Source organism: Coptis chinensis, chromosome 8 (assembly GCF_015680905.1).
Source record: "Coptis chinensis isolate HL-2020 chromosome 8, ASM1568090v1, whole genome shotgun sequence".
In the NCBI taxonomy this organism is placed as follows: Eukaryota; Viridiplantae; Streptophyta; class Magnoliopsida; order Ranunculales; family Ranunculaceae; genus Coptis; species Coptis chinensis.
In genome coordinates, this window is record NC_141463.1 from 21,612,650 (window position 1) to 21,628,564 (window position 15,915).

At 39.6% G+C, this 15,915-nt stretch overlaps 1 protein-coding gene across 1 annotated transcript; it reads left to right on the forward strand.

Annotated features, from left to right (window-relative positions):
* The first annotated feature begins 7,924 nt into the window (after positions 1-7,924).
* On the forward strand, positions 7,925-9,946 carry LOC147480493 (putative N-acetyltransferase HLS1). The gene is made up of 3 exons (XM_086580821.1): positions 7,925-8,107; positions 8,306-8,439; positions 8,946-9,946. Exons 1-3 carry the CDS (start codon positions 7,925-7,927, stop codon positions 9,811-9,813), a joined length of 1,185 nt encoding a protein of 394 aa, XP_086436947.1. The 3' UTR covers positions 9,814-9,946.
* Positions 9,947-15,915: the final 5,969 nt, after the last annotated feature.

Here is a 15,915-nt window from a genome sequence, read left to right on the forward strand (position 1 = left end):
CTTTAATTGATATATCCGTGCTTCATCAACTAAAATAGCAAACAATGAATTTCCATAATCCTTTAAAATAGCATTTGTAGTTTCCACGAGCTGCATTCACAATCTCTTTTTTGTATATCGGTGAGGTCAATTTCCAATTTTTAGAAGCATTATCAAGAGCGTTCTTAATGACTTCATTATGATCTTTCAAAAATCATTATAAGTTAAAGAAAATTGCCTTTACTAATCGACTCCTCGATTCATCATGGCCCGCGGAAAGCTAAACCTTGTCTCAAAAGAAACCTAATACAATCGGTTATTGCGGTTAGATGTATTCGATAATCCGCCGAACTTGGTCGGATTGTCTCAAGAAATGTTTTGATATCTTTGCTCTTGATTTAGCAATGCCTATGCTTGCCACGTAAGCAATATTATGAGCACTATTTGGTCCTCCAACATGCTCTTTTAATTTGGTTTTCCTTTCCAAATTAGTAAACCCTTGTAAGAAAACATCTACTGCCTCCTTGTGCCCTTGATCAGATTTAAAGAGATAACAATAGTGACAAAACGCAGCATCTTTGTGAATACTATATTCCAACCAACTAAACTCTTCATACCACTCTTTCCGAAAGCGACAGTTCCTCTTGCCTATTATCCTTGGAGGAAAAGTATGATTAAAAGGCGGCAAAGACCCCTAAGCAAATATGTTCTTCTCAACTGAGTCCGCGATCATTAGGATGATAATCTGAAATCTTGTTCCTCGATCCGGGGTCTCGGAAAGACTAGACAAGTCAAGTTCTTCCACGATTTCCATGTTGAACCAGCTTTGATGTAGGTTGTTCAACACCACCATCCTCGGTTTCTTGGTGACTTGGCTTTGAAGGGATCCTACTTCAACACTAACAACATGATCGTGTTACTACTTGGTTGAAGCGAGCAGCGACTTTTCTTTGATCAAATACTTTAGCATAGCTATTTAAACAATTAAAATAAACCACCAATCAATTTAATTGAAATTGCACGAATTAAAATAAACCACCAATAATGTTCACAAAATAAAATAATAATCACAAACATATAAAAATCTAAATAATATGGTTTAGGAATAAGTACAAAAGGACGACAAAAAATTAAATAATATAAGAGTTACCTAGTTACCTAGTTACCTTCACAAAACCGGTAGGTGTAAAGTTGTTTGTTTGAGTAGAAAAGTAGAAGACTTAAATTTTAATATATGATAATAGAGAATGGAGGAGAAGAGAAGTAGAGTGGGTGAGGGGTTTTTTTTTCTTTCTATTTTTTTTTAATAGATACAAGATGGTTTCTGTTTGGGTTTATATATGGGTGGATAAATACGAGACAAAGAGAAACACAAGGAACACAAGTACTATTGACTTTTCTATTTGTTTTTTTTGTAATATTTTCTTTAACCGACTTTAACATACATCCTTTTGTACACATGACATCAGCATATCCTTTTAACCAAATTTAACCAAATCTATTTGTACACATGACATCAGCACATCATTTTGTTTCCTTTCTCATCAGCACGTGCATACTTTTCTTTATTTTTTTTGTCTTTTACCTATAGCACTTAGCACTTGCGGGCAGTTGCATAACTAATAATTTTTTTTTTTGGTTTGGATCAAAATGAGGGTACGCCAGGGTGTATACTGGGCCCCCCCTGGCTCCAAACCAAAAAAAAAAAATTATTAGTTATGCAACTGCCCGCAAGTGCTAAGTGCTATAGGTAAAAGACAAAAAAAATAAAGAAAAGTATGCACGTGCTGATGAGAAAGGAAACAAAATGATGTGCTGATGTCATGTGTACAAATAGATTCGGTTAAATTTGGTTAAAAGGATGTGCTGATGTCATGTGTACAAAAGGATGTATGTTAAAGTCGGTTAAAGCAAATATTACAAAAAAAAAAAAATAGAAAAGTCAATAGTACTTGTGTTCCTTGTGTTTCTCTTTGTCTCGTGATTTATCCACCCATATATAAAAACCAAACAGAAAACCATCTTGTATCTATTAAAAAAAATAGAAAAGAAAAAAAAAAAAAACCCCTCACCCACTCTACTTCTCTTCTCCTCCATTCTCTATTATCATATATTAAAATTTAAGTCTTCTACTTTTCTACTCAAACAAACAACTTTACACCTACCGGTTTTGTGAAGGTAACTAGGTAACTCTTATATTATTTAATTTTTTGTCGTGTTTTTGTACTTATTCCTAAACCATATTATTTAGATTTTTATATGTTTGTGATTATTATTTTATTTTGTGAACATTATTGGTGGTTTATTTTAATTCGTGCAATTTCAATTAAATTGATTGGTGGTTTATTTTAATTGTTTAAATAGCTATGCTAAAGTATTTGATCAAAGAAAAGTTGTTGCTCGCTCAACCAAGTAGTAATACAGATCATGTTGTTAGTGTTGTAGTAGGATCCTCTTCAAAGCGAAGTCACCAAGAAACTGAGGATGGTGGTGTTGAACAACCTACATCAAAGCGGGTTCAACATGGAAATCGTGAAGAACTTGACTTGTCTAGTCTTCCGGGAGACCCTGGATTGAGGAACAAGATTTCAGATTATCATCCTAATGATCGTGACTCAGTGAGAAGAACATATTTGCTTAGGGGTCCTTGCCAACCTAATCATACTTTTCCTCCAAGGACAATAGGCAAGAGGAACTGTCGCTTTCGGAAAGAGTGGTATGAAGAGTTTAGTTGGTTGGAATATAGTATTCACAAAGATGCTGCGTTTTGTCACTATTGTTATCTCTTTAAATCTGATCAAGGGGCACAAGGAGGCGGAGATGTTTTCTCTTACAAGGGGTTTACTAATTGGGAAAGGAAAACCAAATTAAAAGAGCATGTTGGAGGACCAAATAGTGCTCATAATATTGCTTACAGGGCAGCATAGGCATTGCTAAATCAAGAGCAGCATATCGAAACATTTCTTGAGAGACAATCTGACCAAGTTCGAAGGGATTATCGAATACATCTAACTGCAATAATTGATTGTATTAGGTTTCTTTTGAGACAAGGTTTAGCTTTCCGTGGCCATGATGAATCAGAGGAGTCGATCAGTAAAGGCAATTTTCTTTAACTTATACGATTTTTGAAAGATCATAATGAAGTCATTAAGAACGTTCTTGATAATGCTTCTAAAAATCGGAAATTGACCTCGCCTGATATACAAAAAGAGATTGTGAATGCAGCTACTGTGGAAACTACAAATGCTATTTTAAAGGATTATGAAAATTCATTGTTTGCTATTTTAGTCGATGAAGCACGTGATATATCAATTAAAGAGCAAATGGCGGTTGTTTTAGCTATGTCGACAAGAAAGGTTAAGGTGATTGAGAGATTTTTGGAGTTGTGCATGTTAAGGAAACTAGTGCAGTAACACTTAAAAAGGCAATTGATGAGTTGTTCTCTAAGCATGGGTTAAGCATATCTAGACTGCGTGGACAAGGGTATGATGGGGCCAGTAATATGCAAGGTGATTTGAATGACCTAAAAACACTTATAATGAAAGAGAATGAGTCTGCATTTTATGTTCATTGTTTCGCTCATCAGCTTTAGTTAGCCCTTGTATCAGTTGCAAAGAACCATGAGTCAATTGCTAACTTTTTTAGTGTTCTCTCTAATGTGGTAAATACTGTCGGAGCATCATGTAAGCGACGAGATATGCTACGTGAAGCAATGAAGACTAGAGTTATTTCAGCCTTACAAAGCGGAGAAATTTCAAGTGGTAAAGGGTTGAATCAAGAGACTAGTCTTAAACGATCTGGTGACACTCGATGGGGCTCACACTATTATACACTTCTTGGCATGATAAACAGTTATGGTTCAAGACTTGATGTGCTTGATAATATAGCGGAAGATGGTTCAAGCTTCGGAACAAAGAGGTGAGGCTTACGGATTATTGAGTTCGATCGCCTTTTGAATTTATCTTAAATTTGCATTTGATGAAAGCGATACTAGGAATTAGCAATGATTTGTCAAAGGCTTTGCAAATAAGGAAGACCAAGACATTGTCAATGCTATGGCTCTTGTTAAAATAACAAAGGTAAACTTTACGCATCGATGAGAGATGATGGGTGGGATAGTCTCCTCGATTGAAGTTTCTTCACTATGTGCCAAACATGATGTGGTTGTTCCAAATATGGAAGAGAGGTATGTGGCTCGAGGGAGGTCTCGACGAAGAGCGAAGGAAGCACCAATTTACATTACTATCGTGTTGGATTATTCTATCACCGTATTGATTTGCAACTTCAAGAGTTAAACGACCGGTTTAATAAAGCAAACACGAATTACTTCTTTGCATGGCATGTCTTGATCCTTGTGAGTCATTTGTCGCTTTCGATAAGCAAAATTGATCCATTTTGCTTTCGACTTTATTCCGATGATTTTTCGAGATAGATCGATGGAATTAGCGGATCAACTTGAGAATTATATTATTGATGTGCGTTCGATACTAAGTTTGGTAAAGTAAACGGAATTAGCGGCCTAGCCAAAATAATGGTTGAGACAAAGAAAGACATTGTGTACCCACTTGTGTATTTTTGTTGATTAAGTTGGCTGATTTTACCCGCTTTACATCGCTCATCGCGGAGAGGGGCATTTTCTGCTATGAATATTATAAAGAATCGTCTACGCAATCGGATGGCGGATGAATGGTTGAATGATTGTTTAATAACATACATTGAAAAAGAAGTTTTTGATAGCATTGATACCGAGTTGATCTTGCAACGCTTTCAAAAGATGAAGAAGGGTGACAAAAAAGAAGGGCGCCGAGGACAACTATGAATAAGTATTTGTTTAGATTGAATTATTTTTTTTTTCTTATTTTTTTATATTACATTTATTGCAATTATTTTATATGATTTTTTTATGTTCGAAATATACTTGTTTTGTGATCGGGTTTGAATTTTTAGTTAAAAAAAAATTAGTGTGTTTTTTTTTTATGCTTGGTTTTGAGTGGCTCACCCTCACTTACATTCCTGGCTCCAGCACTGGGTGGCTGAGGTATATTTCTTTACTCTTTCACAATAAGCGAAAGAGCAATCTTAGGGATGTCATATAGACTGTCTGATGTTCAGTGTATTTTGGAATTTGGAGTCAAATTAAACTTTAAAGACTGCTCGGACACAATCCATTTTGAAAATAAATTGTACTCTTGCACAGCCAAGATGAGGATGGATGGCTTTCAGAGTTTATCTGAATTCTGAACGTAAGTCCTGAGAGAGAACGCATCCAGAAGATTAATTAATACCCTTTTGAACAGGCTGAGGCTGGAAAAAATCACAATATGAAGTTGAAGACTGAAATGCATAAAACGTGAACGAAAAAAAAAAAAAAAAAAAAAAAAAAAAAAAAAAAAAGAAGATAAGCCCGTGTCCTTTTCACACCATGAAGTTTAACTATTGCTCTTTTATCACCATGAAAATAAGCCGACCTCTCTGCTCTTCAAGATGTTGCCAGTGTCCTTTCTAAACCCTTTGAGCCATAGGAGTTGCTGAGTGCTGACAAGTACGGTGAATATGCATATTACAACTGAAGACAACCGATCCACATAATGAAGTACCATACTTTTAAGTATTAAAGTGGGTCTACACAATCATATAATTGTGCTTGAAATGCTGATGCCAGGCAATATGTAGGGTTCACATTTCGCACATACATGTGAACATATTTGAACAGTGTTCATATTTGTGAACTTCTTATCATGTCTCACTATTGCTACTAAACAAGTATGGTACAACAGAGTGACAGACCTAACGTCCTGACCAGTGTTCCAGACTACGCAGTTTCTTCCAAAAGATCTTCACTCATTATTCATCGGTATGTTTTACTCCCTCGAATAGGAATCTTACAAAGCTTATAAGTGTATGTTCACCCCAACCATGGAAAAGGAGTGCCATATGGGAAGGTTTGGTTTAGGGACAACATACCATTATAATCTGCAAGACTGTCTCTCTGGAAGACTCTCTCGCAGAGCTCTGGAAGATGTGATTGCTAGTAAGAAATCAACCAAGTAGTTCTAAAAGTCTGTTCTCTTCACATGGCCCCTGTCTCTATAACTTGGCTCTGTATGTCTTCGAGATGAAATGGAGGTGTCAAGCTTTACTCTTTAGGTCTAGAGAGAAAATTTGATTTCATCCACCAGCTGACATGTTAACAGACCACTTTCTTTTCTACTTCAATCAATCTGCTTTGTCAAAGTACCTGTTTTACCTTTATATAATTGATATGATCTAGGTAGAGAAGTTTAACATATCCATGTGAGAGGAGGTGGAGATCAGCACCAGATTTGCTCCCCAGAACTGACGAATCTTTTCTTGAATTGGAGAGTTAAGAGAATAGGACATGTGAAGAATGATTGGTTACAATACAATACTTTGAGGACTTCAGTGCATGAATATAACAAATACTTTGCACATCAAATCTCACCGACAGTTTTTCCAATCATATACAAGATTTTTATAGGTCATAGGCTCTAGTGCTCTATACTCTCGTGGAGGAGTTTTTCTGTGCACATCTTGAAGGACTATTGAAATCCAACAGATATCACTATATCAGGATGCATGGAGTAATTGCTTTAAAGATGCATATATATGTTCCTGAATATAAGCTGTTTTTTTCCTTTGGAATGCACAGCTTAACATGAACTACACTATTCATGAATGAACTCAAACATATCAATATATCATGTGAATTGCAGTACAAAAACGTGACCAAAAAAAGAACCTCAAAATCTGCAGCTGCTTCCCATCACTCTCTGTACTGCAATTTACATGTCCGAGGTAAATAACAAAGATAGTGCAATATGCTGTTACAAGGAAAAGCGACTTATCTGTAGTTTACCGCAATGCCAAACGTAGCCTTAGGGTTAAAAACCTACAGCGACTTGGTCTAATCAAAATCACAATAACTATACCATATGACTGACATCTTATGAATCTCCTATAAATTTCTTTTGCATTTCTCTCCCTGCATTCTTTATATTCATTTACATTTCAGTTTCCTGCACTAAGTCGAACGTGAAGGATCAATTCTTATATATTTCAACAAGACATTACGGACGTACAGAATCAAAACTAGGGATATTACAATCTTCTGGCCTTAGATATGCAGTATCAGAGTTCTTTTTTGTTTTGGGTACATCTCTAAATACGTCTGGCATTTGATAAGAGGAAAGAACTGGTTAATTCTGTAGATTCTGTCCTACCTACTAGCATGCATATTTAGGAATTGGAAGTCATCTACTCCTTCCCCCCAACCCCTCCCATAAGACTTGTGGAAGCGGATCGTCAGTCAACACCAAATAATAAACTAACCAAAACAGAAAATTTAATTGCAGGAACCACACTACAATAACACACAATACTTGCATGGTTCATAGTTATATTCAACCATTCTGTCATTTGCGTTCCAAACATAGATATCTCTAAAACGGTAAAACCTTTAACAATCCACTTGCTTAAGTTTCCCAGATTTCATGATAACTTTGAACAATCTCTAATATTTTTAATTCGAGACCAAAACCTCATAATGCAAGTCCACCCATCTAACCAGCACTCTCACCAATATAAACCACTGAAGACTCAAACACGACTGATAACAATTCGAGCTTGATTAACAATATAAAACCTTACTGGAATTATTGTCTTATTTTTGTACTTCCATGTACTACAGTACTACCCAGAAGTTCCACTAGCCATCATGGCATCATTCCATTTACTAATAAAGTATAAGCATAGCAGAATTCCATTGTAAATATGACTTACTGTCACCAGAATAGTAAAACTAGAATAGTATATAAGAACACTGTTAGAGCCAAGGGTAGCAGCTCGCTAGTTGCTCTTTGATATGATCTCTCTTCCTATATCCCTCCTAAGATTGCGAGCTACCTTGTGTATTTCAACAAGAGAAATGAATGAACAATTGGACAACAAAGTCCATATAAGGGAATTTAATGAAGATAGAGATGTTGAAGTGGTGGAGAAGTTTGAAAGAAACTGTGAGACAGGGTTTACAAAAGGGATTTCTATCTCCACTAATATGATGGGTGACCCCTTGTGTAGGATTAGGCTCTACCCAACTCATATTATGCTGGTAGGTGGGAGCTAGTTCTTTGTCCTCATTTAGGCATCCTAACTGGAGTGTGTTTCTTTCTCCAATTCAAAGAACATTTTCGTGTTGTTTCTCTATGTTTTCCTTATACATATTACTCTGCTAAAAATTTCTTGTCTCTGAAAAGATAACAGAATTGGAGATCAATGGCCCATTAACATGTTTGACAATGGCCTACAGGTTGCAGAACTGATTGAAAATAAGGAGCTTGTCGGTGTGGTTCGAGGAACCATCAAGCGTGTGGGGACTGGTTGCGAGGGAACATATGTGAATATAGGCTGCATCCTGGGCCTTCGAGTATCTCCCAAGCACAGGTAATTAAGGCAAAACTCTCTCTCAGATTCAAAAGAAATATAGTTTAAAAAATTAACAAGTCCACACAAAGCTTTGGATGCACTAGTAATAAAGAGCTACAAAATGTATTAGCTTGATGAGAAAACTTGAGTCATAACTAAGCTGGCTATCGATTGGAAAACGCATGACATGTTTTGACAGACAGGAAGATCTTCTTGAGCAAACAGAAATGGAGTGAACTTATCAAACTAAGCTCCAATTGTCTTTGTGAAGAAAAAAGACAAGTTTAAGTAGGGAACAATTAAGTGATAGATAGGTTATAAAAGTCTTAAGCTGTGAAGACACACTCATAGCTTGGAAAAGAAAATGTTAACATTCTTAAGAATAGATATTATTCCTACCAAAGATAAGCATCAAAATAGGAATACATATAGAGTTATTGCTTTCTCCCAGAAAAGCACTTACAATGGCCATGTTGATGCAAAAGATAACATACATTTTTCTGAAGTCTTTCTTTTGTTTTTAGGCGAAAGGGAATTGGTTTGAAGCTTGTTAAAGCACTCGAGTGTTGGGCGGTAGAAAACGGTGCAGAATATATCTGTCTTGCCACAGAGGAGAGCAATGTTGCTTCAACAAACCTTTTTGTCCACAAATGCGATTATGTGAAGTTAAGCTCCTTAGTCATACTTGTTCAACCAATTCGGTATCAAGCCAAGGAACCATCTCTCAATGTGAGAATAGAGAAGCTGAGTGTAGATCAGGCCATCTCCTTGTACGTGGACCGAGTTGGAAGGAAAGCCTTCTATCCAGGAGACATGGAAGTAATCTTGAACGACAAGCTGAGTCTTGGTACATGGGTGTCATTTCTTAAGGAAGATGATTGGATTGGCTTACACAACAAAGAGGATAATGTATTCACTAATAGAACTCCAAGCTCCTGGGCCATCCTCAGCTTATGGAAAACTTGTGATGCTTACAAGCTTCAAATAAGAAGGAAACATCCATTCAAGTGTTTTCGTGCTACTCTAAGTCATGCAGGAGCTAAGCTACTCCCTTGCTTTAAAACAACGACATGTGACCTTCTATACGCACCATTTGGATTTCTCTTCATTTATGGACTTTATGGAGAGGGGGAGAACCTTGGGGAGCTTATGAAATCTCTATGGTGGTTTGCATGTAACTTGACTAGAAAGGTGAAGGACTGCAAAGTGATTATCACTGAACTAGGGGTCAGTGATCCAGTTAAAGAATATATACCAAAAGGGCCCTCCAATTCATCATGCATCAATGATCTTTGGTACTTCAAGAAAGTGAATGGGCCCAACGATGAAAATGGCAGATGGACAATGACGCAACCAATAACACATTTATTTGTTGATCCAAGGGATTTCTAGGGTGGGTTATCAGCCTTCTTAAAGATGTATTTATTAATTATTAATATTGTATTCAAGACTTCAAGGGTACAAGGATACTTGCATCTGCCGTGGCTGACCAAGAACTCTGCTCTAGGCTCTAGCACGTTACCGATCTGGTACTTGAGCGTTTGCGGTTATGGGTAGGAAACTATCGACCAGAATTGGATGGTAATTCAACTATTTTGAGTAGTAAAAAATTGCTTACTAAGGGAAGAATTATGAACCATCGTTTTTTTTTGCTAAATGAGTTGTGTGTATATATATTGATATTAAGATAAATTACAGGTACTATCCAGAGACGCTCAGTTATCAAATCTAAAATAAATTGACTCAAGGGCCTCCCATTTATACAATTCCATAATCCCTGCAGCAAGACCAATGTTATATGCTTTGCAGCTATGTCAGCTGCAAAATTTGTTTCTCGAAGCATGCGTGACAACAAAAGAGCATGTAATCTGGTTAGGCACCATTTCCATCTATTCTAGAATTCCCAAGGCACACTCCCAGTAGCAAAATCATAAACCGCAGGTTTAGAATCCAATTCAATCCAAATATCCAGAAAACCCTTATCTATAGCAATCTCCGCACTTTCTAAGATAGCAGAGCATTCTGCTCTATAATTAGTAGCTACGCCCAACCTTTTAGTGCAAGTTATAAGAAATGCACCCTCATCGTACTGGACCTGGGTTCCCCGAAGAAGCACCATCCGTGTTGATTTTAACTTGTCCTTGCCTAGGCAGCAACCAAGCATCGTTTATATGACCTTTGGAACCTTCCCAAACCTTCCTACAGCACCCCATATACTTAGAATATCCTTATTTGTATGTAACATGTATCACTTCCGCTATGGCATCCTCAAGCTCAGGTCCAAGAAATTTGGGAGCTTTACCACTAGGTGGGGGACTTATGTCTTTATGCTCGTCCAAGTCCAACTATGGATGCAACAACGACACCAGTAAGCTTGGTGGCTAATCCAAGTCAAATTGAGGAAAACACAAGAAAGACTTACGCAACAACATCGGCAAAACAGAAATATGGAAGGAATATTGATGCCTTGTCACTTCCAACTCCTGGAATGCAAGGTGAGGACCCAACCATATGTTTAATTGAGGAGGAAGTTGATAGAGGTATTCAATACTGTTTGAAATCTCTTGTTGGACGTTTGGATCTTGTAAAAATGGATTTGAACAAGGTTAAGATTTTGGTAGCCGCGAAATGGGCACTATCTGGTGAATGCTTGATAACTCCTTTGGGTAGAGGGTACATTATGTTTAAATTTGATAAAGAAGAGGACTATGCCAAGGTTTGGGAGCAAGGATCTTGGTTGTTTGACATGACACTCAAGTTCTGTGTTTGAGTAAATGGACTTCAAACTTTTCTACAGACAAAGAAACCCAGTCCCATGCCATGGTTTGGGCTAGATTCCCTGGACTAAGCCTTGAATATTGGGAGGTTAAGAATTTACTAGCAATTAATGGGTAAAACTCTAGGTCGACCTATGCATGTTGATGAGACCACCGCTATGAGGAAACTTGGTTATTTTGCGAGCATTTTGGTCGACATAGATCTCTCAAAGAAAATCCCAAATAAGATCTGGCTGGAATCAAAGAAACATGGAGTTGCCTTTTGGCAAGAGGTTAAGCTAGGAAAAATGCCTGAATTCTGTATTCACTGTAAGGGGGACACACTGTTAGCATTTGCAAATTCTTGAAAAAGGATTTGGCACAAAAGGGCAAAGCAGTACGCGGTCATATAGGCAGTAGGTGAATCTGATGTCAATTTGGAACCTCAAGGACAACGGCTAACTGAGAAAAATATGTCAAGGAACCAAAAGAAAAAGTGGAGGCAGAAGAATAGAGCAGTGATAGTGAGGGAAGAACATGAGCCAAGTCAGCAATAAATAGTAGTGGTTTAGGGAAATGGAGTAGGAATTATTGAAATCTCTACTTAGGTAAACCATGTTATGCAAGATGTGGTTTTGGGAAACAATATGGCTGATAAGGAAAGTGGGGGTACTGCTATGGGGCCTAGCGAAGAAAGTGAAACTCTTCAGTTCGATAGTGTAGTTATTGTTCAAGTTTTGGAACCAAACTTCATGGTTCAAACCGCTGACGAGATTGCAATGGAAGAAATAACGGGTCCACTGTCTATGGGGCAAGCTATAGTGGTTTCTCATGAAATGCAAAATATGGAGATGGTTGAGTATGTAAACAAGGAGTAGAGCTTACCTAATGAAATGGAAAACCAGAACGAAGAACACAATATAGCAAATGTTCTCGTTAACATTGATCTTGCAAATACTGAAGTGGATGTTGCTCCAATTCAGGTGGATGATGTTACAAATGTTTCCCAGTCGATTGGTGAGCAGGATTGCACTCCCATTGAACAAGAGATGAGATATACAGTATAACCTATCTCTCCACCTGGTACAAGGTCTAGAGTTCAGAAGGAAGCTCAACCTGAGGAATGGACTACGGTTAGGTCAAAGAGAGCTAGCAAAGACTCCAAGTGTGGTCAAGAGACGCTTAGCTTGTGAAATTAGTCTTACCTTAGCTATGATTAAGCAAGCTTCCAAGGCAAGATATATAGGTAAGAACCTTGATGGATACATCAAGGAAATTTCAAATGATATTCTTGGTCTAACATATGTTTGCTGTGAATGTGGGACATTTTTCTACAATTTTGAGAATGCGTAGAAACATCTAAGGAATGATCATTCGGTCATAAGGGATAAACTTTTGTTTGGTGGCAGACGTTAGATGTTTTTATGTAGTTATTTCTGTGTGTGTACCCGAATGGACTATGTTCATGAGTTTTTTATGATTGTAAGGCTTAGAGCCTAGTGCTGTTGTACTGAGAATTCTCCCTCTAATGATCCTACGTTTAGGGAGGTATGTAACTCTTTGAAGTTTAATCAACAGGTAGGGGTTTGCCTCAACCACATCACTGTTTCAAAAAATAAAGTGCCCTGGACAAAGAAACATGACTTCCGACATATCTCTTACAGAATTAGAAATTAAGGTTGTTGCCTTCAAAAATTAAACATCATATTCCTATGTAACCACAAACTCGTGACTCCCCAACAATAATAGCTTTCAACAAGTTTGTAGCGACCCAATTTATGATGGCCGATGGTCCGGCGGGTGATGGATCCAGAAAGAGGACATGCAGTGGGGTGAAGGGCATTCTATTAGGGCCGCGGACATAGGAGTCAAGTATGAAGGCTGAGAACCGAGGACTGACAGTGTAGAGCCGCAACGGGAAGGGATAGCTGACCTGGAATTGTACCATCAGGACACGTGCTCAGCAGGAGCATGAGAAAAACCCTAGGGTCGTACGGGAACCCTCCATGCGGCAATCAATGGACCGAGAGATGGAGGGACACGTGGATGGCCTAAAAGAGATATTAGAGATTATAAATAGAAGAGGAGAGGAGGAGAAGAGGATAGGTCACAACATTTGGCGCCGTCTGTGGGGAGAGAGAGTGGAAAATAGTGAGATGGCAACAAAAAGAAGAGTGGGTCGACAAAAAAAGACGACGGTTGCCGAGATGGATGTGGAATCAGTCAGGAGTTAAGGGGAGGAGCAAGGTAGGGAAGAGACAGTAATGTCAGAAGCGGAGGAAACAAGGTTGTTGCATGAGGAGATAGCGAGGTTGAGAGAAGAAAATGAGGGGTTAAGGAGGGAGAAAGAGACAATAGAGGAGTCGGAAAGGGAGGTGTCGAGAGCAGAGAAAGAGGAGGAAGGGGGAACAGATGCGGAAGAACAGACGGTGGTGGGGCTCACCAAGGAGCAAGTCAGAGAAATGATCGCCAGCGATCCGGCTAGTCCGGAAATCGGACCAAGGGCATGGGAGGTCGGCGAAGTCGGTGGTGGCAGGGTTGAGCCGCAACCCACTGGCGGACTCGATCTGGAAGTCGGAGGTGCCGAAGAGGTTTAACCAGCCAAGGTTTGAGAGGTACGATGGGACTGGGGACTCCACTGACCACATTCATCATTTCCGGCAGCAGATGTCGTTGTGGCAGGAGCCGCGGTATGACGGGCTGAGATGTATGATGTTCCCGGCAAGCTTAAAAGGGGGAGCATCTGATTGGTATTACAGATTATCTTCTAAGAGTATTAATAAATTTCAGGAGTTGGAGCAGGCGTTCATTGATCATTTTATACACCAAAAGAAGCGTGTGGTGGACATCGCGGCCTTGTTCAACGTAAGGTAGAGGTCCGCTGAATCGGTAAGGGATTTCTTGTGTAGATTCAAAGCGGAGACCTTGAAAGTAGAGAATCTGGACGAAAGGACGGCGGTGATAGCCTTCAAGAGAGGATTGCGCCCGAGAACAAGGGTACATGAGTCGGTAGCCAAGAATGAGATTGCAACATTACAGGATCTGTACCCGAGGGTGGAGAAGTACATCAGGTACGAAGATACCATGTAGAAGGAGGTGAGAAGGCTAGGGAAGGGTGAGGGGCTTCGGCGATATGAGTCCTCGGATAAAGGGGGCAGCGGATACCGAGGGTATTCGTCGCGGCCCGAGAGGAGCAGAGAAGAGGCTAGGAGGGAGAGTTGAGACAAAAAGCCCTATCGTGAGGTAGAGCAAGTGCCACTAAACAAGTCGTTGAGCGAGATACTACCGTTAATTCAGAATTTGCAGGGGTATGAGGGTCCACGAACCAAACCAGTGGAGGTACAAGGCAGACCTTATTGTGCCTATCATCAAATACACAACCATGAGACGGACGGCTGCTATGCATTAAGATGGTTAATTCAGAGGATGATAGGAAAGGGGTTGTTGAAGGAATTTATAAGAGAAGAAGAGAAGGTAGAGCAAGCACCGACCTAGAGGAGGATATTGGGGATGATCAACGTGATCTTCAGTGGAGAGATATTGAGTCACAATGCACACCGAGACAGAATACGGCGGGCGGTGAGCATACAGTAGATACATGAATCAGCAGGACATTCGCGGGCAACTTCCTGGTCCGCGAATGGAAAGGGAAGTATAATGTTCACCGACGCGGACCTTCAAGCCATTGATTCCCCGCATGAGGACGCGCTGGTGATCACTGTGGCTATGGGAAATTACATGGTAAAGAGGGTGTTAGTGGACTGCGGCAGTTCCGCAGATTTACTGTTTAGAGGGATAATGGAAGAAATGAAGATAGAAAGGAAGCAGTTGAGACCCTCACCGACAAATTTGTATGGGTTCAACGGAAGCATGACGGAACCTTTGGGGGAGCTTCTGCTCCTAGTGACCACAGGACCCGTTACGGTATTCTCGAGATTCAAGGTGGTGGATGCCGACTCACAATACAATGCCATCCTAGGAAGGAGGTGGATTCACGAGATGAAAGCAGTTCCCTCTACCTACTACCAAGTGATTCGATTCCCTACCCCAACCGGGGTATATGAGGTCCATGGGGGATCAGTGTCGCCTAAAAACAAATCCCGAGTACAGTGAAGAGGTTGATCCGCGGATCAGAGGAAGAGACTTCGCGTTCCAGGAAGAGGTAGGCATAGCAATTACAGTGCACCGTCGGGGAGGGGTCGACAGAGTTAACAGAGGGACCGAAGACCTTGGATGAAATAGAGGTAGTGAATTTGGGGGAAGGTGACGAGGAGAAGTTCACATCAGTGGGGTCCAGTTTGCCTGAGGAATGAAAGGTTAAGTTAGTACAGTTTTTGTCTGCCAATAAAGATGTGTTTGCATGGACGATTGAGGAAGTCACCGGATTAGACCGAGAATTCGCATGTTATAGGTTACATATGAGGGAAGATGCGAAGCCAGTAAGGCAGAAGATGCGAGGAATTAGACCGAAGTACGCCGAAGGAATTCGCGAGGAGGTCGCGAGGTTGAAAGGGGCAGGTATAATACGAGAGGTGTTGTTTACCGACTGGTTGTCAAATGTGGTAGCGGTGCCTAAGAAGAATGGCAAGGTACGTATGTGCGTCGACTTCACTGACGTGAATTTAGAATGTCCCAAGGACAGCTACCCCATACCGAGAGTAGACGAGCTAGTGGATAGAACTGTAGGGTTTAAAGTGTTTTCTTTCATGGACGCGTCAATGGGATATAACCAGGTGGC

What these genes read in the sequence shown, in the direction of transcription:
- LOC147480493 (XM_086580821.1), top strand. Translation starts at nt 7,925, where the DNA reads ATGAATGAACAATTGGACAACAAAGTCCATATAAGGGAATTTAATGAA. An exon ending in ACCCAACTCATATTATGCTG is followed by an intron (nt 8,108 to 8,305) that starts GTAGGTGGGAGC and finishes AATGGCCTACAG; the next exon opens with GTTGCAGAACTGATTGAAAA. An exon ending in CGAGTATCTCCCAAGCACAG is followed by an intron (nt 8,440 to 8,945) that starts GTAATTAAGGCA and finishes TTTTGTTTTTAG; the next exon opens with GCGAAAGGGAATTGGTTTGA.